The sequence below is a fragment of the Chroicocephalus ridibundus genome, chromosome 7 (assembly GCF_963924245.1).
Source record: "Chroicocephalus ridibundus chromosome 7, bChrRid1.1, whole genome shotgun sequence".
NCBI classification, from domain to species: domain Eukaryota; kingdom Metazoa; phylum Chordata; class Aves; order Charadriiformes; family Laridae; genus Chroicocephalus; species Chroicocephalus ridibundus.
This window is the reverse complement of record NC_086290.1, coordinates 22,689,837-22,715,874: the sequence shown is the minus strand read 5'-3', so window position 1 is coordinate 22,715,874 and position 26,038 is coordinate 22,689,837. Positions and strand designations below refer to the sequence as shown.

The window sequence follows — 26,038 nt, the reverse complement described above, 5'->3', positions numbered from 1 at the left end:
ACACAAAAGTGAAGAAAAAATTTGCTTTGTGTCTAGAACTTTCATCACTGACTGATTACTTCTCCCCCTCTTAAAAATATGTGTAGTTTCAGATTTGTCTTGCTACAAGGTTCTTTGGGACCACTTTGTATAATTTAGTTAGTAGATAAAGTAGGCATAAGTATTTCTGCTCTCATTAGGCTCACTGCCTTTGGTTATCAGAACAACTTTTAAGACTCAGCAAAAGAGTATGTTATCTGAGAATGTATTTGTCAAACTCTATCTGAACTCAAAAAGATTTCTGAAGATGAGCGTGTGAGTTACCTACTGACAACTCAGCCTGTGGGGGTAATACATCAAAATTGTCTTCTGTTGTTTTGAGTCTCCATCTTGATACACTCGCAAGTTTTGGTCCAGTTGCCCTCAGCTGTGGTTTCTGCTTGAGAATCACAACATACAAGGCTTTTCAAACCTTTTTCTGTATGCAAGTAATGCAATCCAAGGGTCTGTTCCGGACATGCCATCCTGACCTGTGCCTGGGTCATGCCAGCATCCTCCCTCTCTCTTACTCTCCTCCTGCCCTACCCTTACCCTACCTGGTGTTTCCCGTGCTTCCCTTGCTGGTCTTGTCAAACTCGAGAATATATCACAATTTCTTGAGTAAGAAGGTGGTAAGTACCATTTCTGCACAACGTGGCTGTAAAATGTCTAATGTTCTGTGATGGCAAACACTCTGCCCACACACCAGAGTGGTGACGGAAGTCAGATTTTGCACCATAAGTGTGGTTGGTGGGTGGTTTTTTTTTTTTTTAACATACAGATATTTAATATTGAATAACACAAGAAGCTACTCTGGAAGGGACAGTTTGAGTCAGTCTTGTGGTAGTGAGATCCCGGATAGCCAGCTGCAACTGCCAGGTCCTGAGGAGCGCTTCCAGAAACTCAAGAAGACTGACTGAATTGAGCCCTCTCAAAAGTTAGCCTTAAATTCTTCACATATACTCATATTTGTAGTGGGGGGAAAAGCAAAAATGTGATTTTTAGAACTGAAAGCTAATGCTTTCATATTCTTAAAAGTCCAGCAGCTGGTTCTTCCAGAAATATTGCAGTGATGAGATGCATACACAAAAATCCTGGAAACCTCCACCACGGAAACGCAGACCGTCGGCAAGACTTGAGTTACAAACACGGGGTGCTTTGAGTTTGGCTTGCTGAGACTGCTGCTGTGCGCTCTCCCTGCATGCTGTGATGGCCTGAAAGCAGGCCTCTGCGTGGAAGAAAACCCAATTTCAGGTACAGGCACTGTTGGGTTTTGGGTTTTTTTTTTTTTTGTCTCCCTGCTGTGTTGAGGCAATTTGCATGATCCCCCTTTCCTTGCCTTGTGCGGCAGGGCAGGGGCCACTGAGTGCGCGCAGGTAGGTCAGACTCCTTGCTCATGGTCCAGCTCCAAGGCTCGGCTGTGCAAACAGCTGCATCCAGACAGGAATGGTGGGGGAGAGCAGTGTTCACCGGTACGTGAGTGATCCTGTGTGCAAGGGAAGGGCAAAAGTTACAGCTCTGTGCAGCCATTGGCAACTCTTCCTCTTCCCAGCTCCCTTGGAGCCGAGCCCCTCTCCTGTCCCTGCATCGCTTTCCTGCAGTCCCCAGCTCTGCCCAGAGCACAACATGGGTGTATAAACATAAACAGGGAAGCAGAGAGAAAACAGCTGACCTGGAAACGTGACTTCCAGCTTATCACACCCCAGTCCTTTGTTCAGGAAAACAGTGTGATTTGGGTTTCTTCCACAGTCTTTTAATTTCCCTGCGTATGGAGTTCCCGTAATGTGCAAGTTAAAGCCAAAGGATTAAAGAGCTCTGAAATCCTTAACATCTATTTGATAAATAAATAAATAAAAACATGCACCAGCAGTGACAAAAACCTGTCTGCTTGAGAAGGGCAGCTGCTGTGACAGCAGAGTACTCACTTCTGCTGTTGGGTGCCCTGGCTTTTGGTACGTGCGTGCAATCCACGATTTTTGTTTCCTCAGTTTAGTTTGTACTTCCTGGCTTTTTGTGCACAGTGGATACAGTTTCATGCTGTTTCTCCTGGTGGGGGAAGCTGTTGGTGAGCTGCAGGCTGATGGAGAATGCTTAGCATCATGATTCATATCAAAGGCTAAGCCTGAAATGTGCACTAACAATATCTGTGTTAAGCCCTGGTATACACTTTTTACTGAAGTGCAGTACCCTTTTTCTGCTGTTTTATCTTTATATAGGCTCTATAAACTGCAATCAAATTGCCTTCTAATCTGCTTAGTGATAAAATTAATGAAATTCTTTGGCTGGGCTGCAGAAGATAGTTTTTCCTGCAGTCATTTGTATGCGTAGGTGTGCCCGTGCCCCTTGAATCTTGTCAACAGGAGGGGTTTTTAATCTCTCTCGTGTCACTTGTTCTCTGTCAGGTGCAGATAGGTAACCCTAGTCTCACTCAGTGCCCTGCTTTTAAATCCAGCAATAAATAGTACTGGTTCTTCAGGCTGCAGAAGTGGTTTGGGAGCTTCCAGCGAGATGTGTCTTGTTAGCAGGCGCTGCTTCGTGTGGGCACACTTCACCCTGCCTTTGCTAATCGCTGGTCTGCCTCCCAGCTTCGTCAGCAGCCGCTTCTTACACCGAGTGGCTGAAAGCAGCTGATGGCAGCGGTTTGCTTTTCTGCCTGGCAGTGGCTGAGCCATGCTGTCCCGTGTTTAAAAGGAGAAGCCTGTGAATAAGATGTGTTGGTTTGGCAGTCCTGAAGCAGTAAACTTTAAGGTCTGTGGAGAGTGACTTCCCATGGTAAAGGCTAGAGAATATATTCATAAGTCCTTAATGCAGGATGTAATCTCATGGTTTTGAACACTGTTAAACGGATGATAAGTATTTTGCATCTTTTTGGTAAACGTTGATTTCAGAGGCACTTTTCTGAAGTCTAATGTTAAGGTACAAAATGCTCATGTGGATTTTATCTTTGCCCTAGGGAGGAAGTAAGAACGAAAATAGTCAGCCTGCCTTGTTCTGAAGCCTTAAAAATATCACTGTTCAAATTTGCACTCTTCTAGTATGTGCTGAACATATGTAAAACAAGTATGCAGGACATTTTACGGGTATTTTGTCCGGGATGTGTTAACCAGAGACTCCCGGTTCCTCACCATAGCAGAGATGACAGCTTTCTTGGTCAGTGCAGGAACGTCGGCATCTTAGTGGAGCATCTTCCAGTGCCGGAATTGGTTGGTGTGGCTGGGACGGGTGAGTTGTCCTGTCCCCATCGGTCCTCTAGCCTAAATTCTCATCCACAGTCTGTCTGTAGTCCAGACTTATCTTTTTCTTGTAGCTGTTGTCTAAAAAGTACTAATATGGTGCAGAGAAATTACTTTCAATTGGTTTCTTAAATTCCTTTGTATTTCAAAAGTTGCTGCTTAGTCTTGAGATTGCACTATTGTACTATTTCAGTTTGACTAATGTTTAAAACAGATAAATGAGTAATGTAACAGTTTAAACATTAGCTATAGTGAAATCACGAAAAAGAAGATTAAAGCCTAGATTACCCTGAAAACATTTATTGTTATTTTGCTCAAGTGAATAATTTCTTTGGCTTCAGTCACATTCTCTTCTAAGGTGACTGGTGTTATACATGGGATGTCGTCATCCTGTAGAAAGGAAGAGCGGCATTAAAATCTTTGATTTTGAAATAATGCTGTTTCAGTATTGAAATTTTATATTGAGGTTTTAGGCTGTCATAAATAACCAGTATGTCAACACATTGTTAATATGCTTTTCCAAATATAGGGGATCACAAAATTAAAAATCAGAAATTAAAAGTTCCTTCCTGATATTATGTGAATATGTGAAAACATTTTTCATGAGAGAATGTTTGAAAAAATAATTTACACCTGTATTTGTTCCTGATGAACACATTTGAATCTTTGAGTGTATAGATGTAATCTTATTTGATACCTCCAGCAAAAGCAGTAATCGCTTGGATATTACTTCATGGAGTAGCACTTTTTTTTTTCCCTGTGGATACTAACCTAATTCCTGTTGCTTAGCAGCTGCTGAATTTTCATAGTTTTTGAAGTGTAAGTGAACTTGGTTTCAGTGTCTTAGAAACAGATACTTTCTATACATAAATTCAAAAAAAGTTTGTTTTATGCCAGGTGAAGAAGGCACATTTGACAGCTTTGTATTGTGTATAAACTGCACTTACTGCTTTTTCCAATTGCAGCATATATGTCCTTTCTGCCTCAAACTATTTTTTTCATTATGATAATCAGTTGCTAGTCTTTCCTAATTTATTTTGGAATTTTAAATGAGCAATTCAAAGGGCTTATAGGGTTCATGGTTTGGATTTGGGCTATTATTAATTCAGTCTGATAAGGCATATATCATCATAGATGTCAAGTTGTTTCTTCATATTTAGATGGAAAAACTATTTCCAGAGGAGAACTCCGTTCTGTAGTTGAACTGAGTTTATAGTTTATGGCAGTGACTTGTCCCCTTTGTGTATGAAAAGATGTGTCATGTCTTCTATTGCAGGCTAATGCTATATTTTTCTGGGGTCAGGACGAAAATCTTCCATAAAGGCGTCTCTTCCCTGTGTTCCCTGTGAGAATAGAAGAGGAAGAGTGAGACCAATGCCCTGATAGCCTGGAGGTACCCTTCTCTTTGAAAACTGGTGGTGGCATTTTGAAGTGGGAAAGATTCCTAGTTAAAGGCGAAGAATCATAGAATCATTTAGATTGGAAAAGACCTTTAAGATAATTGAGTCCAACTGTAAACCTAACATGACTGAGTCTACCACTTGAAGATGGTATAGAAAAATACCTGGAAGGACAAATTCTAGAAATTAAATACAACCAACTGAAAATCACAATCAGCTGCATTTACTTTGCAGCCAGAGTGTGTTGGCACTCGTGTCCCAGCAGAGGACTAGGCAGATAGTTCAGGCTGGAGTAAAGGTTTCTTCCAGCTGCTTGCCTTAATCTGGCGTTGAGAGGCTGAAGCAAGTCCATTTTAATTAATAAAAAACTTGGCTCCTCTGGTGCCTAGGGAGGGTGTAAATCACTTAGCAAAAACCATGTCTGTATCTGCATGAAAAATACACCATCTTTTGAGTTTGTTATTTGACCTCTCTGTGAAATGTCTTGACTCAATCTGCATCAGGACGTGAACTGTGCAAAAATGAACTGTGCAAAAATGAACTGAGCAATGCAACTGGCTTTCTACCTCTAAGCAATGCTATTTCCTGACCCAGCATTAAAATTGGAAGGGCAGAGGATGCTGGATTTAATATGCCTGTGGTTTTTGTCATGTGGATGTGTGCAGCTGAGATGCCTCAGCAGCTTACTTGTGTTTTTCAACACCAGAAAAGTAAAATAAATAGGAAAGTTAATATGTAAAGATTGGAGGTGTTATTTTTTTGTCCTGTCCACATGGCTGGTGATGAGCGCCTCCGGGTAGTTGCCTTGCCAACTTTGGGTGGTTCTTGCAGGTTTCTGTCTTGAGGTGGTACCTCCTGTCCCTTGTGGGTGGGTGTTTTGGAGGTCTCTAATTGGCCATCCTTTTTTACCCCCCACAGTCTTACAGAACTGAATCTATGCTTCTAGCATCTTGCAAATTTAAAATACGTTGGAAAATCACTGTAAGTTACCGTAAGGGAACATGGAAGCATTTGCGTGTGTGCCCAACGTGAGGGTGCCTGATCCCCTTGAATGGGGGTCCCTGGCTGGTGTCACGCCTGGGACCTGGGGCTTTGGCTCCCCGTGGAGGAGCCCATGTCGGGGCATTGCATCGTCTGACCCCTTAACATGGGTCTCTGCCTGGCAGTGTGCCTTTTCTCCTCCGGGCTGGAGGAGATGGGCATGGGATGGGCTGATGGAGCAGGGTGTTGTTTGGCCAAGGTGACCAAAGTGGCAGTGATAGCTATAGAGTTGGAGTCGCAGGACCCCACCACTTGCTCAGCCAAGGCGGCCTTCATTGCCTTCAAGGAAGATTTTCATTGTTTAAGGAGAGCCCTGCAATCTTTCTCCTTTCTCAAAGATTTTTGGATTGTTTGTTGACCAATGAAGACCTCAAAATTTTAGCTGGATGCACTTCTCAGTGCCTTTTTCCTAAGGAAGCTTTCAAAGGGCCAGCAGATTACCTCTGAGAAACTAAAGATGCTGCTTTGTACATGTGAGATGAGTCTATGTAATGAAGTTAGTTATCAGATCTCTGATTCGATTCTTATTGCTTTGAAACGTTTTCAGTTGAGCTTTAAAAAGTTAGTGTTTTCAGAAAGTCCTAAATGTCCAGCATGACATGTTCTTCAAATGGGTTTCAGGTATCTTTTGCTGCCCTGCCATGTTGGGGGTGTTTCTGAACTCTTACTGGTAAATAAACTCACTATTCATTTTTAGAAATTAAGCTGTTCAGAAGTCACTTTATTTCCATTTGTTTTGATTTTTTAATTGTTATTCTAGCCATGTGGTGAAAAAGAACTCTTCTCAGGCTTGCTTTTGAACTCTTTTATTTTACTCCTGTTTGTGGCAGGAGGATAAACCTGTATTAAAATGATAATTGTAGTTTCATGAGGGAAGCAAATGCCAACAAGGCAACGTGCATATCTCCTTTGGGGGCTGTTTCCTGACATTTGTAAGGGACTAAGAATTGGTTTACTGATTGCTGGGAAGTAACGATGTGGAGATGCTGTGGGGAGGTGCTGAGCTCCTAGAGGAGCCCCTTCTGGCAAGCAAAGTGTTTGGTCTCTGCAAAAGGTGGTGAGGACGCATGTTGGGACTTGAGCAATCCCTGAATTATCCATCTGCCACCAGGCAAAGCCACGTAGAACATGCTGGAAATGAGGGGTTTGTTCCTGGTTTTTGTAACATTGTGGTATTTCCCTTTCTTTCCCATTTAGCATCTTTACTCATTTAAGGTGTTACAAGTCTCATTTTTATCTCTGCCAGTTTTTACTGCCCATGGTCCTTCAGCAGTGAAGCTGGCTTCACCAGCCCATGCTTGCCGGTGGAGTGGGTTAGTGCTGGACCGTGCGTTCTGGGCTGGAGGCTGGCTCACAGGGGTCTCTTCTTCTGCTGACGTTGGTGTGGGAGCCACAAAACCTGAAGGCAGAGCGATCCTCTGCTGAGCAAATGTCCTCAGAGCCCCGAGCAGGTGTCTCCATACATCTGCCTGCTGCGAAGATCCAGTGCAAACAGCGTGGCGTGCCCACTTTGTATGAGATTAAAATATAATTGGATTTTTAAAACAAAAAAAAATTTAAAAGGCATTTTTCCCTGGTGTTGAGCAGGTGAGTGTAATGTCTTTGGAGTGGGCAAAGGCACTCCGGTGCCAGTGTGGCCATACTCTGCAGAAGCAGCACCCAGCCCTGTCTGGGCTCTGCCAGCTGCCACCCGCCTCCCTCAATCCAGATTTGGACTGCTGTGGTTTGCCAGCTAGAAAACTAAAAGTTAGAAAATAAATGTTTTGATTTTTCACTGTAGATGTATTTTTAAGTAGTACTGTAAAACTGTTTCATATGCGTCGTGCCTATGGGCTGGTTGTTACCCTGTAAAACTTTCTGCAGCTGTCAACATATAATGATTTTTTGCACTTAGTGGTGAAGCTTATTTTAAGTCCCAAGTCTCATGAATTGTGTTTCTTTAGCTTGAAACTCAGCGAATTACCAACTGGCGTAATATTGCATATAAGGAATACAATCTGTAAAACAACTCAAGGTTATACTAATATAAAAACTTAGTTAGAAATTACTAGCAGTGTGTTGTTTTAGGATTAATTATAACTTTAAAGCAATGCTCATGTAGAATGAGAATTAGCAAAAACTCATTTTTAAGAAAAAATAACTTTTTTTGTGGTGGATGTTGCCAGAAATACTGGAATTTCACATCACACATAGTTGATAGCTCATATTCCAAGGGTTTGTAAGAGTTTTTTGTTGTGGATGTGGGGCTACTAGGTTGCGCAAATATTGAAGAAAATGGTAAATCATCATGCTGTAAGTACTATCTCCCCATTTGGTGGTCTTGAGTATAGTCCATTGCAGCACGGGAAGCTGACTTCAGTTGACATTGCGTTGAGCTTTCTAGGCATTTTTATGACTTCACGCTAAGACCAGTATAACATTGGCATATTTTTCTGGATTATTGGAAAATACCACCATGAAGTGTTGGGAAATGTCTCTGAAAAAACCCAAGATTTAATTAATGCAATCTTCCAGTATATGGATGTTAAATATTGTGTCAGATACCTTCTTGTCTAACTTGACCCAAACAGTTTAAGATATGATTTATGCATCCATCAGTTTGTATTGTCCATAGCTGTGCTGTGCGTGCTGTATAACTAAAAATTTAGTGAAAGTTTTTGTAGGGTGCCAGCACCCTCTTGTGGGCAGTGTAACAGCAGAGAATTTTTTTCATTTCAATGTGCAAATATCAAAATCCTTTAGAGGTACAGGTGGTGTCCCCATTCTGATCAACTGCTGGACTTTTTGCAGAACGTAGCCACTTGACTGAAATACTCTGTTGCTTTGGAAATAGGTTCTGTGATTTGCTGAACCATTTTAGAATCGCGTATGCTCACATTGATTAAGTCCCATAAATATTTTTTTATAACTAGGAGGTTATCTGCAAAAATAAAACCATCTGTTCCTGGTTGAACAGACATGCAGTTTATATGTATTTCTGGAAAGAAAAGAAAATTTCTTGCAGCATCAGTCCTTCCCTCTATCCTGTATCCTTCTTACCTTACATCTGCCACTTCTTTCCTACCCCGCTGCTGGTAGTTGAGGGGTTTTCCAGTTTTGCAGGCACTTCAGGAGAAAGCAAGATGATGCCAGTATTATCAGGAAACCGGTGTTTGAAAAGGGGATTTGTAGTGTGAGATGTTGATTATATGGATTAAAATCAACAAATAAAAATAAGACCTACATTAAAAAAAATAATCTAACAAGACAACCATTTCAGATTTGCTTGCAGGATGAATTGGCTGCAATAACATGGAAGTTGATTTTAGTTTTAAGCCATTATTGGCCAGATTTTTTGCTGACTCTTTCTGGTTGAAGGTGCGGAGATTGCAGATTAGGTTCTGCTAAATGATTGCTTGTACTGCTGGGATGTTTCTCTTGGCCTCAAGTACTAAACAGCTTCAGTCTTGACTTTTTTTTATTATTTTTTTTTTCCCCAACCAGGAACGTCCAGAATTGTTTCTCCCCCTCCCTTTGCTGGAGTTACAAGGGAATTGGCTCTGTGACTGCGTATATGCAGTATGTACTATTTATTCTTACAGAATCAGAAATTTGTCCCTTTCAAGGTCAGGAATTGCCATTTGTAATAGACCTATATTTGTAAAAGAAAAAAATACTAACTGTGTTTCCTCTTTTTGCAGGTTGCAGAATCTTCATGTGTCTGTGACTGATAGTTAAAAAGGTAAGCAGACTACATTGGCAAATACATAGTGAGATTCTTTGTCTTCTGATTGATGTGTTCAGATCATAACTTGGAGGAGAGAATTCATCTTAATACATTTAAAGAGTTATTTAAAACTTTCTTATTTTATATATAACTTTTATTTATGTTTGTACACTAACCCCCTTCAAAGATATTAGATCAGTGCAGTTTGAAAATAGAGAAGATGTTGTTAAGAAATATCTAACTGTATCAGGTCGATGTACAATTTACAAAAAATTACCCTTCTGACTGCAAATTTTATCAAATCCATATTAATAAAATAAATATGCAAAGCTGGCACGTAGGAATTGAGTTTGCTGAGTGTTTGAGCCAAGCTTTATGACTGATTGTGGTGGGAAAGGAAGAAATATGTCCAATTTATAAGTCTGTCTCCTAACACTAAACATCACTCCACCTTGCGTGACTTTTTTTTTTCTTTTTATAAAGTACCTTCAAGATCTTTGAGACTCCTTTAACCTCCTTTAAAACTATTTCAGATTTTTCTTACAGTTAGCTATTATTTTCCTTAGCACCACTGTGTAGCTGCATCTGTTATTTTTTTAAATGATGCTGAAAGTACTGGTGTCACTTATTGGGAGATCAAGGCTGCTCAGTTTTCTCCTCTGAATCGTTACTACTTTTTCCTTGGAAGCATATCTTAAATACATTTCTGACAGTCATGAGTATTTGATGAGGCCTTCAGAAATAACGTATGTTAAAAATTAAATGCTCTGTCCTCAAAGTAAGCCAGTAATAAGGATAGGTAGTGGTACCTAAAACAGAACTTTGTAATAAATATAGGTTATAAAATAGTTTACTGTAGAATATATCTGCAAATATTTTAAGTTATTTCTAATTTGGAGATGGGCTTTAGATTTCCTTGGTCAAGGGAGCAAGTGATGTAAAATCATTTATTTCTGTAGTGTAACAGTAGATGGTGCTGTTGGAGGGGATTTACTCACCTGAGGAGTTGAACTGCAAGCTGAGGCACATGGTACCAGAGCTCTTGGGGTTCTTGGTGTGCACCCAGCAGCTTTGTGCTTTGAGATTTGCTGTGCCGAGCAAATGCTCAGGCTGTAATTAGCCTATACAGATTCTAGTGGTTGCTGCTAATTTACATTCATTCTTGCTGCAGTACACGAGACTTGAAGGAAAACTTCTTGTTGGCCTGTAGTGCCATCCTTGTGCTTCAGAAGTATGTGAATTGCACGTTGGGAAAAAAATAATCCCTAAGAGTGATTACAAAATCACTGTGCGACTGTTTCTTCAAAGAGTGTATAAAGTAAGCAGATAATAGTGGCCAAATCTGTAAGTAAATGAGATTCATATGGGTGTTCTTGGTGCGTAGAGATTTTCATGCAATGTATTAATGCATTAAAAACAAAAAAAAGAAAAAAGTAATAGTGAGAATCTTTTGTGTTCCGTGATCAAACTCTTTTTGTCCTCTTTCTCCTTTGCCCAGCAGCTTTCCAACTTAGCTGATTTGGACTGAGTCTGGTGGGTACCTAAAGATATGGTAGATTATTCTTATGAGTTTTGTGAAGAGTGCCAGGTAGCTAAAAGTGCTCCGTCTGGCAGAAGAGCTGCAGCTTAGCCTTGAGCCTCCTGGTACTAGGCAACCTAGATGGGAAGGGACTGTAGATCCAGCTTCTGTAGGGTCTCCAGGTGGAACTCACAAATACTTAGCCACAAAACCATGTCTATCACAAGCCATAAATCCACAGAAACTTTGACTTTATTCCAGTGATCTAGGTGATAGAGGAGAGAACTGAGATGCTACCAAACGTTTCCATCAGTCTCTGGGGTTTTGGTGGAGGACACCCTAGTTGTTTAGTGTTTCTGCGTTCCTAATTCAGTGATGTGCGTGAGATGGAAGCGTTCAAGATACGTAGGTATGTAACCTAATTCTCCCTGGGAATTGCTTTTTCTTTGGAGAGGAGGAGTCCAGTTTCTCCTTGATGCCTTTGCAGGCTTTGAATCTGTGAAACAGATGATGTTACAGGATTTACTGCTTCCAAGGTATACATTAAAACTGAATGCTGCGTTTTGGTTCTGGTGTGTCACCTCTGCCTCCTTACATTCAGCTTTTAACCTGCTTTGTTCTAATCATGCAGACTTTGCAACATATTTTTGGATATTGAATATCGAATCTCATGCATATTACATATTGCATATTTTTTATTTCCTAAAACTGTTGTTAATGTGCCAACTGCAAACGAATGCAGTGGGTCACTAAGTTTCTCTCCCAAGTGCATTGTTTATATTCCTTTGTCAGCAGTCAGCTTTTAGAGACTTTATTTCTCTATTGAAAGCTGTCATTCTTCAAACTAAAATTATCTCAGGTCTTCCCGATTCTCATACCCGAGAGGCACTTTGCTTTGGGCAGCAGTGGTCAGTAGAGTAGGAGCTGCTTTGGAGAGGAGAGCTACAGGGATGAGCTGGAGGAGTCTTTTTTTCAGTCTTTACACCAAGTCCTGTGAACTAAATCTCTGGCAGGTTAGGGCAAATAAGTTAATTGTTGAAGGCAAAATCACTTTTGGACTTTCAATACCTAATGCAGCAACTCTTCTCTGAAAGAGAAGGAGAAATACATGTTGTTATGTACATCTTTCTCCCCTGTGGTGAGAACAAGGTGGTGAAAGTTTCAACAGCTGGAAGAATTACGGTAAAGAGCTCAGTGCTTTCACAGGCTGCTATTTTGCTTTTTACAAAGTATGCTATTTGCTCAAAGGAACAAAATGGATTTTCATTCCCCTAAGGAGTGTTTTTTTTCCTTTCTCTTTCTGTGTATCAATGGTGCTTTTCCTTCAAGGACGTGTAGATTCAGGTACCTCACCCTCCTTGTCCTTCCCCATCACACACAGCTTAATGTGGATTAAATGTCAGACTTGGCCTGAAACTGTTAATTAGTGAGGCACAGAACCGCTAACTTCAGTCTTAAATTAGGTCTGGTCAGACGGGAAAGTGGTCTGCCCACACACAGCTAGTGCCTGTGCTGACACGAACTGTGGGCTTCACTGGGGTTTCCTTGGTCACAGAATGGCAGGGGTTGGAAGGGACCTCTGGAGATCATCTAGTCCAACCCCCTGCCAGAGCAGGGTCACCCAGAGCAGGTTGCACAGGAACGTGTCCAGGTGGGTTTTGAATATCTCCAGAGATGGAGACACCACCACCTCTCTGGGCAGCCTGTTCCAGTACTCTGCCACCCTCAGAGTAAAGAAGTTTCTCCTCATGTTGAGATGGAACTTCCTATGCTCAAGTTTGTGCCCATTACCTGTTGTCCTGTCACTGGGCACCACTGAAAAGAGCCTGGCCCCATCCTCCTGACACCCACCCTTTAAGTATTTATAAGCGTTGATAAGATCCCCCCTCAGTCGTCTTTTTTCCAGACTACAAAGACCCAAATCCTTCAGCCTTTCTTCGTAAGAGAGATGTTCCAGTCCCCTAATCATCTTCGTAGCCCTCCATCTGCCTTAATCTTGCCATGACTGTGTAGACCCATCAGGATGTAGCATTGCAGGCCCTAATGCTAGACTATCGTCACTTTTAAATGAGGCTATTTCTTGTTTCCATGAAGGGAGAAACGTTGCTATGTTAATCCAGAGCATGCCTCTGGTCTGTGAGCCCAAGTGGGCAGTGTTTAGTAAAGAAAGGAGAGATGCTAGAAGCATAAGAAAATGCCTGACATTCTGTATGCTGCAAAGGAATATCGTATCTTGTCGCCCCAGGGAAGACTGGTTTGGGGACTTAGTCTTAGATGGTGATGGGGCTCATTTCCTCCTGGGCTCCTTGATGGTAGCGAACACGTGGTAGCGTGACTATGGCATTGGTAGCTTGTTCCATCATGGCAAGTTCTTCTTTTTAAATTGTGTAAACTGAGCATGAATGGTCCTGTTGATATTTCTTTATCTTCAGTGAAGCAGTGTCCATTAACATAGATGCTGAAGTAGAACTTCAACTCCTCTGAAGTAAGCAGGGAATTTGCAGCCCTTAGCACTTAGGTGTCCTGCAGAAATCATTTCAGTCAACAAGTTAACTCAGTCTCAGAAGTTTTCCCTCACAGACTGGAGATGGAAAACCATCACAGACCTAGGATCTGGAGAACAAGTGCCAGCAGAGGGAGCAGGAGGTGGAGAGGTAGTGCTCCTTGTTTGCAGGTCAACCCAGTCCCAGTGGAGAGCTTGAGTGTGTTGCTTTTAGTTAGTGAAGTGCTGCTGATTTAAAATGCCAGATCCAATCGTGTGCTGTCTTCCAAAGAGCCAAGGCCTAATATACTGAGAGCAGGTGGAGGCGACTTGTCAGAGAAGTCTCCTCACGCTGGTAACACACTGAAGAAACCTGGGGAGCTTGCACCTGCAAACGTTCCCTGACGGATGATATTTTTTGCCCTGAAAGTTCTAATTTGCAGGCAGGATTAAAGGACAGCAGCAACCCCCAGTCTGTGCTGCTGATCCACAGGATCCACAGGACAAATGTGTTCAGTTGGTTGCTCAAAGTGGGGAAACAGAATAATATCACGTTATCCCATAATGTCACATGTTGCTTTTTTGTTTATAAAAAAGGTGGAAAATGCTACAGTTAATATTGACACTGTGAAGTCTCCTGGTAAGACCCGGCATTCAAACCCTCATATGGGAAATATACAACTAAAACATTGCTCTTTGAGTTTTGCATATTTGTGTATTCCCGCTGGTCACAAATATATTTTGTGCATTTCTAGGCAATGTATGAAACACATAAATAAGAACATGAGAAACTATTACAAAGGATGCTGAAGGCATCTTGGATTTATGCATTAGGATGTATAGACATTTCCTTGCTATGTCTGTCATTGTTTCTGAGATATGCGTAAGGCTGAAGCCACACCAAAGAGTTGCCCTCCTTTTTTTAATAACAAAACAAAAACAAATTTGCCTTTCCACACTCAGTAGTGAGGATGACTTTGATATCGTCTTTTTAAGAAAACTCCCTTGCCTCTCTCACCTACTGAAGGGTTTATTGTCACAAGTGCCTCTTGTGGCAGGTACGGATGAGCTGCAGTGTTTGTTCCTCTTTGCTCACCAGACTGTGCATTGGTGCCTCCTGCGGTTCAAGGAACTGGCCTCCGCTGGGCGAAGGCAGCGCAAGGAAACACAGGGGTGACCCCCTTTTCAGGAATACATTGCTGCGTCTTTGGAGGGGACTAGGGTTGCAGCAGGCTGGCGAGCCGGGCTGGCCGTGGTGGACTGTAGGTGTGCGCATGGCGTCTCTTCTAGCCACAGCTCTTGGCATGGGGACCAGCTTCAGCGTGGTCTGGCGGCGCTGTAAACGGAGGCAGAAGAAATGATCAGAGCAGAAAGGTAGTGTTTTAAGTGCTGTACAGCTGAAATAAAGTACTGGGGGGGGACTTAAATGTAGAATTTTTCAGGTGAGGTTTGAACCTTTGTTGCTAAGTGCAGCTTCAGTGTTTTCTGCTTGGATTTATAGAGTAAAAGAAATATTTTGAATAAAATCCTTCAACATCTCCCACCATTTTATTTCACTTAGCTTTCGAAACTTGGAAGAGTACTTCTTAACAAGTATGAAACTTCTCTAAAGCTTGTAGCTTTCTGACTTCTACTTCCTTCTAATAATAGTTTTGTTTCATCTATCAGGTTATTTTTTTTGCGTATATGCCATTCTCTGTTAACATAAAACATTGGGTAGCTGCGAAATTGTCCTTTCAAGGTATATCTAGTTTTTTTCCCCAAGATGAGGATAAACTAGCTGTTAAAATGATCCTTCACAACTTGTTTTGTGTGCAGTATACACAGCATATTCAAACAAAAGAAATGCAAATTATATCTCTCTTTGTACTCATGTAGTGTGTACACTACACTATAGCTAAGATTTAGTTAAAAATCTTTCAAGTGGTCTTGTGGGGAAATAAAAGCAAATAGTGTTGTGTTGGCTAGTACATTTTGAAGTACTTCTGGTGTTCTATCTTTCAAATACTGTATGGGAAATAGAGACTCAAAACAAGGAGAGAGTTAAAAGTGTAAATATACTGTACTTTTCTGTGACTCCACTTAAATTAGACATTTGGATGTCATTTTCCTGTTTGACATGGCTGGCATGTAATGTATTTAGGAAAGGAAAGCTTTTAGCAGTACTTGTAGTCTAAATATTGCAGGGTGTGCTGCTGCGCAGAATCACTTGCCTTCAGAGAATGTATTTAGCTAACAGCTGGACTTTGGTTTGTTGCTCCATGTTAAAAGCAAAAATCCCCTCCACTACTACACCAGCACAGTACAGCTGAGACCTGAGTTTATTTTAGCAGTATACCCGAGAAAAAACAGTTCATGTAGCCAAGGAGCAGGCTTTCTCCACAGCCCTATTGCACATATAAAATGCTGTATATGTACTGACCCAAATCAGTTAACTAATATTTATGTCAATTATTCTTTATTGTTATTTTTGAAAGCTCTGTAAACCTCTGAGCAGACATTAGGCTTTCTCCTTTATTCTTACCTTTTTTTTCCAGAATTAAAGGTTTTCCAGTGGTCTCAGAGTATTGCTTCAGTTGTGTCACTTACCCCAGAGCAGGTTTTAGGAACAAAATTTGAGAGTTTACTCACACCTGCTGTCTGACACGAATATATGCCTTCAGTGGAGTCCTTTTAGAAGCTGTCCTTGCCTTGCTCGGATTACACCGACAGTTACCAAACCTTGATGCTGAAGCAATGATGTGGAGACTTTGTGCCTGTAGAACCTGAAAGGTTCTGGACATCTGTTGCTAAATGGATTATTTACAGGTAGTGAATGAGTTTATTATTGCAGTTTTGCTACATTATGAAAGCTGCTTGAATAAAAGTTTGGAGGTCAAAGAAGTCAAAAACGCTGTTCATTCTTCAAAATGAAATGATAACTGAATTATTAATGATTTCAGAAGTAATCAAGCATGCTTTGGCAAGAGAGAAAGCTCTTTTCTGTAGTGAGCAGCCTGAGTTCAGAGTCCTTTTTCTGAAAAAATCTACCCCCGATTTCTGAAAGCATACATGGGCCCTATTTTGTATGGAAGGGCTTCTATCTTTTTTTTAGTTTCCTAATCCTGTACCTCCAGAAGCCAGGGGAAAAATAAAAAAGTAAAAATCCATACACTACAGTGGGACCAAGTTTGGAAGATTAGTCTCCTAATTAATAAGTGTACAAGAAGTGCTGAGAAGTTCATTCCCTCTGCCACAGCTAAATACTGTCTACTACATGTTATACATACTGCTCGAATGTTATTTGCTAGGAAAAGTAGGTGTTATTTGGACTTCAATAATAAGTACATCTAATTCATTCTCTTCAAAGTATTTTTGACTTTAAGGGGGTGGTTGTTAGAAGTTAGAAGTAATGGAAATCAGTGATGTGTTACCTCTATAAGATGCACGCTCTGTTCTTGCTGTAACGATGTGCTTGGGGAGTTGTAATGAAAAATACACAGCTTCCCAGCATAACCTCCCACCTCTGGTGCTCTAAAAGAGACTTCAAGTGCACTTCTTGCTTTAGACATCAAAGTAAAATCTTAGCCTTGGTAAGACAGTTTTAGTGTAGGGCCAAGTAGGGTCTGTCTAGATCAGTCGCAGTTGTTTGCCAAGTGAGGGATGCTTCTGGAGTACATGATCCAAGAATCTGTATCTGTTAGTATACTAAAATATTATCTATATGTTAGTAGTTCTTTTTCTGGCTCTTCCCTGCCTGGGAAGATGGTGCGCGCACAGCTTTGCATGCAGTAGGACTATGCGTTGTTGAGTTGAAATGTAGTGATAGGGTCATGTAGGTGGCACAATCCAACCCAATATGCTGTCCTGAACCCTTTTCACACCATGCAGAGGGAGTTTTGGTGCCTGTAGCATGATATTTGGGGAATCAAAAGCATGAGAAAGCACAGGGCAGAGACACAACTGGCGTTCCTGTTTACTTATGCATTTAGCAGACAGAGCTTGCTTTTCCTCTCCTTTGGGCTGGAGGAACAGGATGTTCAGCTGTGGGCGTGTGGTGCTGAGCCCAGACCTATAATCCGGCTCCTCAGGAGGGCTTATCCCTGGTATGTCAGCATGAGGCAGCTATACAGCGTTTCTCACTTCTGGCTTGGCTCAGGTAGCTCACTGATCACTTCTGTAATAATTCAAAAGTGAATTGTACAAAAGTCTTTTGTCCTTGAGTGCACCGTGGTGCTGCAGGAGTGACTGATGTGCTAAATAAGGTGACAATTATTTACAAGTTGTGTTGATTACAGTCAGCTAATTTCCTCTTGTTACCCTGGAGTTGTGCTGATGCTATAGAATGCAAACGTGGCAGTACAGAAAAATATGTCATTAGCAGCTGTAGTACTTCAGTAAAAACATCGGTTATTTATTGGTTTTTTTTTCCTGGAAGGGGAAAAAAGTCTCTTTAATACCATGCTTCCAAAATAGTCACCAAGGCTAAAACTAATGGAAAAATTAAGCCAGATCTGAGCCTACCTAGCAAAGCACCAAGACTTGTGTTTAGAATCCACAGGCATATAAAGGCTTATTTTAATAAATACTTAAGCTTTAAGTAACATCTGAGAAACAGCACAGACCAAGGCGCATGCTTGGCTTGTTTTCCTACCCTCTCTCCAAGTTTGGGCAGCAGCAAATATGGGTTTTGAAAAGCGGGCTAGGCAGTGGTGACAGTCTGTCTGGGCTGTGAGGAATGAACAGTGCTGGGCATCACAGTTCTGAGGGTGATAAATCAAAAGGAGAGCTAACTTCCTCCTATTTTTTTTCTAATTCAGGCTTGGACCTGATAATTGCATCAGCTCTCACTCCCCCAAAATCTCTCTGGCCTGACACAGTAATAATTGCACTTGATTCTGGTCACAGATAAGAAATTCCCAGTCACCTGCTCAAGCTTTAGATCTCTATTCAATTAGGTGTATGTGGTGGGGGTATGGACTTCTTAAAGTTGATATTGAAGCTATGTGTGGTCTTTAGGAATAGCCTGACTGCCTAAAGCCTTGAAAGTGTTTTATTGTCCTGGGAGTATTTTATTTTACTGTTTCATACACATTGAAATAAATAATTCTGAAAAGAACCTTTACTCAAAAGGAAAATTAATTTTTCAACAACCTTCCAGGTCCTTTCTCTAATAATTAACTAATTTATTTTCAAGGAAAATTTGTCCTGAACTGATACTCACAAGCTTGGAAAACGTAACATTTTTCGGAACTTCTTGAAGCACCTCAGCTTCTTTCAAACATATTTCAAATGCTTGCTTTTTAAACAATAAATATGCAATGGTTTCAATTAATAGTTAAAAAAAATTATCTATCCCTTTGTTTTTGTTGTCTTTGCTGATCAGTTCAAGGGAAAGTGTATTAAGTCTTCACAGTTGCTTCAGTTGTATGTTTTAAAACCCTAAATGTGGTTAGTAGGCACATGTAGTTTACATGGCGTACTGTATACACATGTACAATATACAGTACTGGCAGGGGCAATTTGAAAACAAGCGAGTATCCCTTTGCCGAATTCAGCACAGCATCCAACATGCCAGTAACACTTTGGAGATGTTGGAGTCTGGTTCTGATTCCAAAATACCTCATTGGTCCATGCCTGGTTGTCATGAAATATGCATCATGATAAATTGAAGTACCGGTGCTTTCATGATAATGCATTAACATTGTTTGGTTTTTATAGCCCACAAAAAAATGTCTTCTTTCATAGACGCAATTTTTATACTTTTCCGGCATAACTGGATTTTTAAATATGTGTTGACTGTGGTACGTGAGCTGTCTTTCTACACAGAACAAGTGTTGCTGCTTCTGTTGCTGTAGAGAAATGCTTCCTCTTAACTGCTATACGTAACTGTGCATAATACTGTCTATAATATACATAACAGATAACCTGGTTGATGGTAATATTAGTATGCCAAGAGTTACAGCCTTTTTGATAGTACAGAGTTATTAGGATTAGAATCAGGCTTTCCCTATGGTAATAGGAAAGCAAATTTAGGCAACTTTTATAGAGCAAATAAAGTAACTCGTTTAGCAAAAGTTCTGCTTGAATTTCTAATCTCTTTAATGGCAAGAGCCTTATGTGATTTGCATGACCCTCTTCCCTCTCTCTGTCCATCTGCTTTAGTGAGGACAGTGACCAAGTGTGAGAGAGATGCCCAAGCTGGTGCTGCTGCAGCAGAAGCGTGGCACATTTTGGTCTTGAAAACTGATGAGTCAGGCATTTCCAGGTCTTACAGGGACCTGGATCAGACAGGGGTGAGATCCTGCCTGCCTGAGGGTGGCCTGCCTTGAGCTGTTGTGTTGCAGGGAGTCTGACGGGTGGCAGAGGTCTCTTGAATGTGTTGTGCTCGTGTTGAAAGTACGCTCTAGGACAACATCTCAGATTTTTCTGAAGCGGTGTTTTCTTTCCAAAGTTGCTTCCCAGCTGGGACTGGGGAAATGTCAACAGCTTGGTGTCTGTGGCTCTTCATTTGTGTAGCACTCCAACAAAAAGCAAAGTAAGGTGCCTGGGCATCCTGTCCTCCTTTCCTCCTGCTGCACCCTTGGTCATGCACGTCCTATGTGAAAGTAGTTGTCTCCAAGCTCTAGGCATTTCTTTTGACTTTTGCTGGAAAATAACTGTTTTCCCTTCCCGGTTCTTTCACTCATCCCTTCTTCGTCAGTAAGTATTTCTGTTATTCGTAAGTTATTGCTGGCACTTCCGTGCTTGGCATTGATGCAAGCGTCTCTGCCCCAGCCCCCATTGATCATGGGTCTAGGGAAAGGCGGTGCTGCAAGAAAAGCAATAAAACACATACTTACCAACATTAAACAACACACACATTTGCACATTCTTGTTTAGCATAACACACTAGCATAGCAGCACGATCATCTGTAGTGAAACGACTGGTAATTGTCTCTGTATGAAGCAGTAGAGGCAGCTCTGCTGCCCTGTTCAGCACAGTGGGGCATATTTTGGAGTATGGATGAAATCCAGAGGCTGTTGAAGCCAGAAAGAAAGGGAACTCTGACCAGCTCCCACTTGTATGTTTGAAAGGCTTTTATGCCTCCTAAACTCTATCTAAATGAAGAGTGATTGAGGTGATTTCTTTGTTTTACTCAAGTTCGTAAAACATGCCGTCAACTTTATGGCAACTTCAGCTACTGGTTTGGTTTTTCCCCCGTTATTGCACTGCGACAGATGCTGTCACAAGACGGGGACTTTGCTAGCCAGCCTGCAGCGATTGTGGCTGCTATAGCCTGAGCTGGGATAAAACATGATGGGAAGCTCTGCATCCCCCTCAGGTCATCATGAGTATTTTAGCTCAGATGAGGAATAGCCCACCTAAAGTATGTCAGTGGTCCACTGACGCTAAAGGGATTTGCGTTGAGGTTGGAGCTGGTTTGTCCTGTGTCAGATGAGGCACGAGTATCTTAGGGGGTGAAGCCTCTCAGCTTTAGTGGTGTGGGAGGAAACATAAATGGTAGGTTAATTGGTGTTGCAAGGTCAGCAATGTGACATGGGCTCACAGACCTGCTCCTGGGTAGCAGTTTCTAGGACCATTGCTCATTGCAATCGAGTGAGAGCTTTGGGTAGGATTTGGGAAGGTGATGTTACAGCTTTCTGGGCGCTTACAGGGAGGTTATTTCTGGTGTGATTGTGCTCACGCTAAAGCTTGGTGGGACAGTCACAGCTGACATCTGTGTGGCATGAAGTTCAAATTGGTCTCACAGCTGTATGAGAGTGACGATGGAGCTGGGCTGGGCATGAAGCGCTGCACAAGTTTTCTGCAAAGTGAAAGGGGTGGAGGAAGAAGAGGATAAGCGCATGTGTGTGTACCCAGGCTGGAAGCAATGGTCTAAGAAGCTCTTTGAGTATGCACACATTACCTGGAAAACAGGATTTGTTATGGACCAGCAGAGAGGTTGTAGTACACAAGGTTAATGATGACAGGGGTTTAGGAGAGAGACTGCCACTCTGAAACTCACAGTTTACCTAAAGCTATGATGCATTTAAGATGAGTTTACAGAGTGATTTTGCGCATATTCTTTGGATTTAAAAAAAAGAAAAAAAGTTGGGGAAATTCTGTAATTTGTTTTAGGTGCTCCTGGGAGTCTCAGGAGAAGTAGTATGTGTGAGTCAAGTGTTTTAGCTTTGTGACCTTGAAATTCCACAATGCTGGTGACAAAATTAGTGGGGAGTTTTACTGCTTGTCTCTCTTGTCAGATTTTTATGACCTGCTTGAGTTTATGCTGTCTGTCTAGTCAGGAATCCGAACAGCTTCATTGTGCTCAGAAGTGTGTTTTTGTGTTCTTGCATCTTTTGTCACTGCCTCTTCTCCCAGTTTGTGCACGATCTTCTTAGTTACTTAAATCGGTGTCTTCTTGAGACGGGGTTGGGGACTGAAAAGGAATCATCTTGCCTCAGCAAAGACACTTGTTCAGGTCACAAACTGGGATGATCATAAATGTTTTATGGTGGTGGTAGGGAACTCAGGGTATGTACAGGCGTGTGGGCTGTGTTCTTGAAAGTGTGGAACGGTCACAAACATGGTGATCTATTTCTTTGTCATTCAACTGTTAGAGACATAGCATTAATTAGTGTAAGGATTGCTAAAGATACCTTTTACATTTTCAGTAAGGGCTGCTTAGCTCCTGCTGTCAAAAGTAAGCTGTAAAGACTACAAATAGTGTGCTGAGGATCTGTTTAGTTGAGGATAAACAGATTTAATTGTTTTAAATTACTGAATAACAATATTTAGCATGGATGTTAAAGTTGCAAACTTACGCTTCTGTATGTATATTTTAACATCATTCTTCATTTCTCAGTATCTGGTATTTCTGGACTACAAGTTTCTTGATGTTTCTGATATACACATTTACATTTTAATCACCTATGTGCCAGTGGTTGCAATTTTACAAAGACCTGTTTTTGAAGTGACGGTTTCACTGTGCAAGTCATGCAGTTATCCTGTCCCGAAGTCATCACCTGGCAGATCAGCAATGAAGTCTCAGTGTGTTGATGAATAGCTCCGTGGCTCAGCCAGCCGTTTGGACTACGGGGCGGTTAGTGCTGCTTTTGTAGCTGTGGTGCTGGAGGAGGACCGCATGGAGGAGGAGCGGTATAACTCCCTGTGGGTTACACCGCTGTCGAGCAGTTAGCTGCATCATTTGTTTCTTTATATCATATCCCTACAGATCTTTCATTCTTGGATGGAATTTTTTGTGGGTTTGTTCTTTTTTTCATACGTTAGCAAAGATAAAACCCAATTGACTTTAAAAAGAACAAAATGAAACAATGATGTAGTTCATTATGTTTGGTGTTTAGACCTGGACTCTGGTTTTTCACCACGCTTTGCATGAAGTGTCTACTACAATAATAAATAGGGGCAGAATGGCTAGTTTCTTATTGCAAAACTTGGTTATTACATATTATGCACTCGGATTAGTATAGTACGCAATCTGTGCATTAAGAAGAACATCAATGCAAAGTTCTACCTTCTGTTTTAATGTAGAGTGGCATTACAGCTAGATTTTCCCACAAGCAGTGGGAAGAGGGATGGAACGAATTCGTTGTTACGAACCAGGCCTGTGGCTATCTTTGTTGTTGGTTGTTGATTTTATTGTCAACCTTATCAAGTGATTGTGTTGGTTTAGATTATCACAGGATGATTTTGTATTTGTACTGGACTTTATTCTCTTCAGGTATTTTCCAAACATCTAATTGTGGTGAGGAATCAGCAGAAAATTAATTATATTAAAAAAATAAAATTGCAATACAGAACGTAGAAAGCACAACGCTTAGTTGTAATGCTTCAGAAAAGCTAAGAGGCAGATGTATAAAGTTCAACAGATTGGCGAGTACAACACAAATTTCCATGGTTTGATCCACTCCAGTGTAAGAATGTGAAGCCTGTTATTAATGCTCCGTTACTTTTTTCTCACTGTAATAATGGATATCTTGTTAAAAGTATAAGTCCCTGTGTGGTTTTGGGGTTCAGTGCTCTCTGTTGGAGCACTCGTGACATTATAAGATTGGAGCAATTACCCAGAAAGCAACAGATATTATGTTGTATTTCATTAGTCAGGAAAAACCAAACTGGAATAATTACAAAAACCAAAACTAAACCACAAAACCCATCACCCTTAAATTCGTGGTTTTGATTTGAGTAATCGTTGCCTTCTTTTAAACCAAATGCTGGGTAGGTTACATATTTTGCGTGTCAGATGCTGATATTCACCTTTAGATCGGTCTCTCTTGATGTAATGAAAGTCCCTGTGGTTAATAAAATCTATTTCCCCTCAGCCAGATAACCTACGTAATAGCGTCTGGATGTTTCAGTTAATAAGAAAATCCACATGTAGGAAGAGGGGCTTACATTAGCCACTCTGTTCTTCGCCTGATACAGGGCTACATCTTTCAGTTGTTGATGATCATCTCAGTTTTACAAGGCATTTTAGTCAAGTTTTAACTAAACCAAACAGAAATTCATCAGGTTAGTGCTGGGTAAAAAACTGCATCTTCTGTGTTTTGACTGCTTAAGTTGTCTGTGTGGTAACCTGCAGAGTAGACTTGATGTTATTTTTGAGTTTAAAAAACAAAACAAAAAAAGGCAGTGAGATAAAGTAGTTTACATGCTCCTTCAGATGAAAAATATTGTAGTTCATCATACAAAACCCCAAATTCTTGCAAACTTTGTCGAATTTGCAATTCTTCATAGTGCACCTCAGGTACAGAAATAGGCACTTTGGGGGAAATACTATGTGAAAAATGTCCAACTGTGGACAACCCAAAGCAAAACCGATGTCCAGGCTGCTGCTTTTAAAGGAGATTTAATGCTTTGTCTTGTATGTTGGTACCTTAAAGCTTAAATATCCTACTCTCTGTTTTCCAGACAGAAGCAGTCTTTGCCAGCCAAGAAACCAGCAAAAATATTTCACAATGGATGTAGACGATGAAGAAAACATGAGTAAGATGTACTTATTTACACAATAATAAACTATGTAATTATTTCTGAAGGTGACTTTTTCTCATGAGATCAGGGACGACTGTGAAGAAACTTCGGAAGCGTAAATTAAAATTATTTCTTTGTAGGTTTTAAAATAAGGTATAGAAGAGTGAATCGGAACTTTTGCATTAAGTGTTTTAAATACACATAGTTACATGCTAGTCTAGTTATACTTTGTGTCTCATATTTTTTTCCAACAACTGACTAATTAAACAAAATATTTTCCTGTTTTGAACCAGCAATGAAGAAGAGAGGGACAATATTGGTAGTGCCAGTGCTGAGGGTTAGAGACCAGTCAGAAGGGAGGGGTGAGACAAAGGAGATGGAGTTAAGTGTATAAAATAAATGAGAGAAAGCAGAAGTGGAAGAAGGAAAAGTGAAAGGAGGAGCTAGAAGATCTCTTGCAGGTCTTGCATGGCTGATTATTCTCATTAGATGCTGATTGTTCCAACCCTGAGCTACTGAATTACTAAAGTGCATTTAAACACAAAAATAATCCAAAACAGTAATCATCTTGATGCACACACTGGCGAATTGCTGCGAGGTTTCTAACTCTATGGTGTAATTAAGATCTGATAACCTGTGGAGAAAAGTGTTCTCATTAAAACATTATAAAAATATTTTTACTGTTATTGGTCTTTCAACTGTCTTTTTTTTTTGTGAGTGAGAGAAATGTTGCTACTATGCTGATGTGCTATGCCTGACTGTAAATAATTGTATATGCTATAATAACAAATGTGCTTATTTTTCCCCTGAGTGATAATGGCTAAACGGTGCATCTCTGACAGAGCCCATCGGTGTAGCAGGCTTTAGAGCAGAAGAGTTGTAGTTCAGTCTGAAAGAGTTACAGAACATTTTTATTGGGAGATAAAGAAGATAGATCATTGGGTTAAACAAAAAAAAACCCAACAAACCCAAAACAACCTAACAAGCAAACAAACAAACAAAACTCAAAAAAACAACCCCCAAAATATTAACTGGACTATTACCAAATATTAACTGGACTAGAATGTATCTTTTTTTTCTTTGACAGAAACAGTGAAATCAACTGGAATATGCTTGCTAACACTTTCTTTTCCTTGGTATAAAAGAAGTTACTTCACATGGGTGCTTTAGCTATTTCTGAGGGTGATATCCCTGAGGAAGACTTCAAAAAGTCTGTAATTGGATAATTCACATAAGATGATTTTTTGGGTAAAACATCTCCTTATCTCAATAAGGAGTATATCTGAGCACGAATAAAAGGTGCCTTCCTGAGCTGGAGAAAATATCATCTTTCTACAGGGGCATTCTGTAGGTGTCCTTAAGCAAAACATTCAATTTTTCTCCACTTTTGGGATTTTTTTGTGTGTGTGTTAGTGTATCAATATGGGAAACCATTCACTGGACTTTTTGTCTTGTCAGAAGACTGGCTCCTTGGGACTGTTACAGATTTGGGGCATGCATTTGTATAACCGTAGTTGTCTCCCGGAAGTATGTCTTCAGATGTCATCTCTATCATGTTTATGAAAGGAAGCTGCAGATAACATGTCTACTTGGATGAGCCCAGTTAATAGAAGGTGCAAGAAGACCTTCCTGCGTCTGTATGCCCACGCAAACATCATGAATTTAAAACATTAAATCATCGCATT

The 26,038-nt window shown here is 40.8% G+C and overlaps 1 protein-coding gene across 1 annotated transcript in view; it reads left to right on the top strand.

Annotated features, from left to right (window-relative positions):
- ADARB1 (adenosine deaminase RNA specific B1) overlaps window positions 1-26,038 on the top strand; it is a 90,440-nt gene that overhangs the window by 14,986 nt on the left and 49,416 nt on the right. Inside the window, exons 2-3 of the mRNA XM_063340446.1 lie at window positions 9,373-9,413; window positions 24,294-24,368. Of these exons, the coding sequence (XP_063196516.1) occupies window positions 24,341-24,368 (28 nt within the window). The 5' untranslated portion in view covers window positions 9,373-9,413; window positions 24,294-24,340. The remainder of the gene's footprint in view (window positions 1-9,372; window positions 9,414-24,293; window positions 24,369-26,038) is intronic.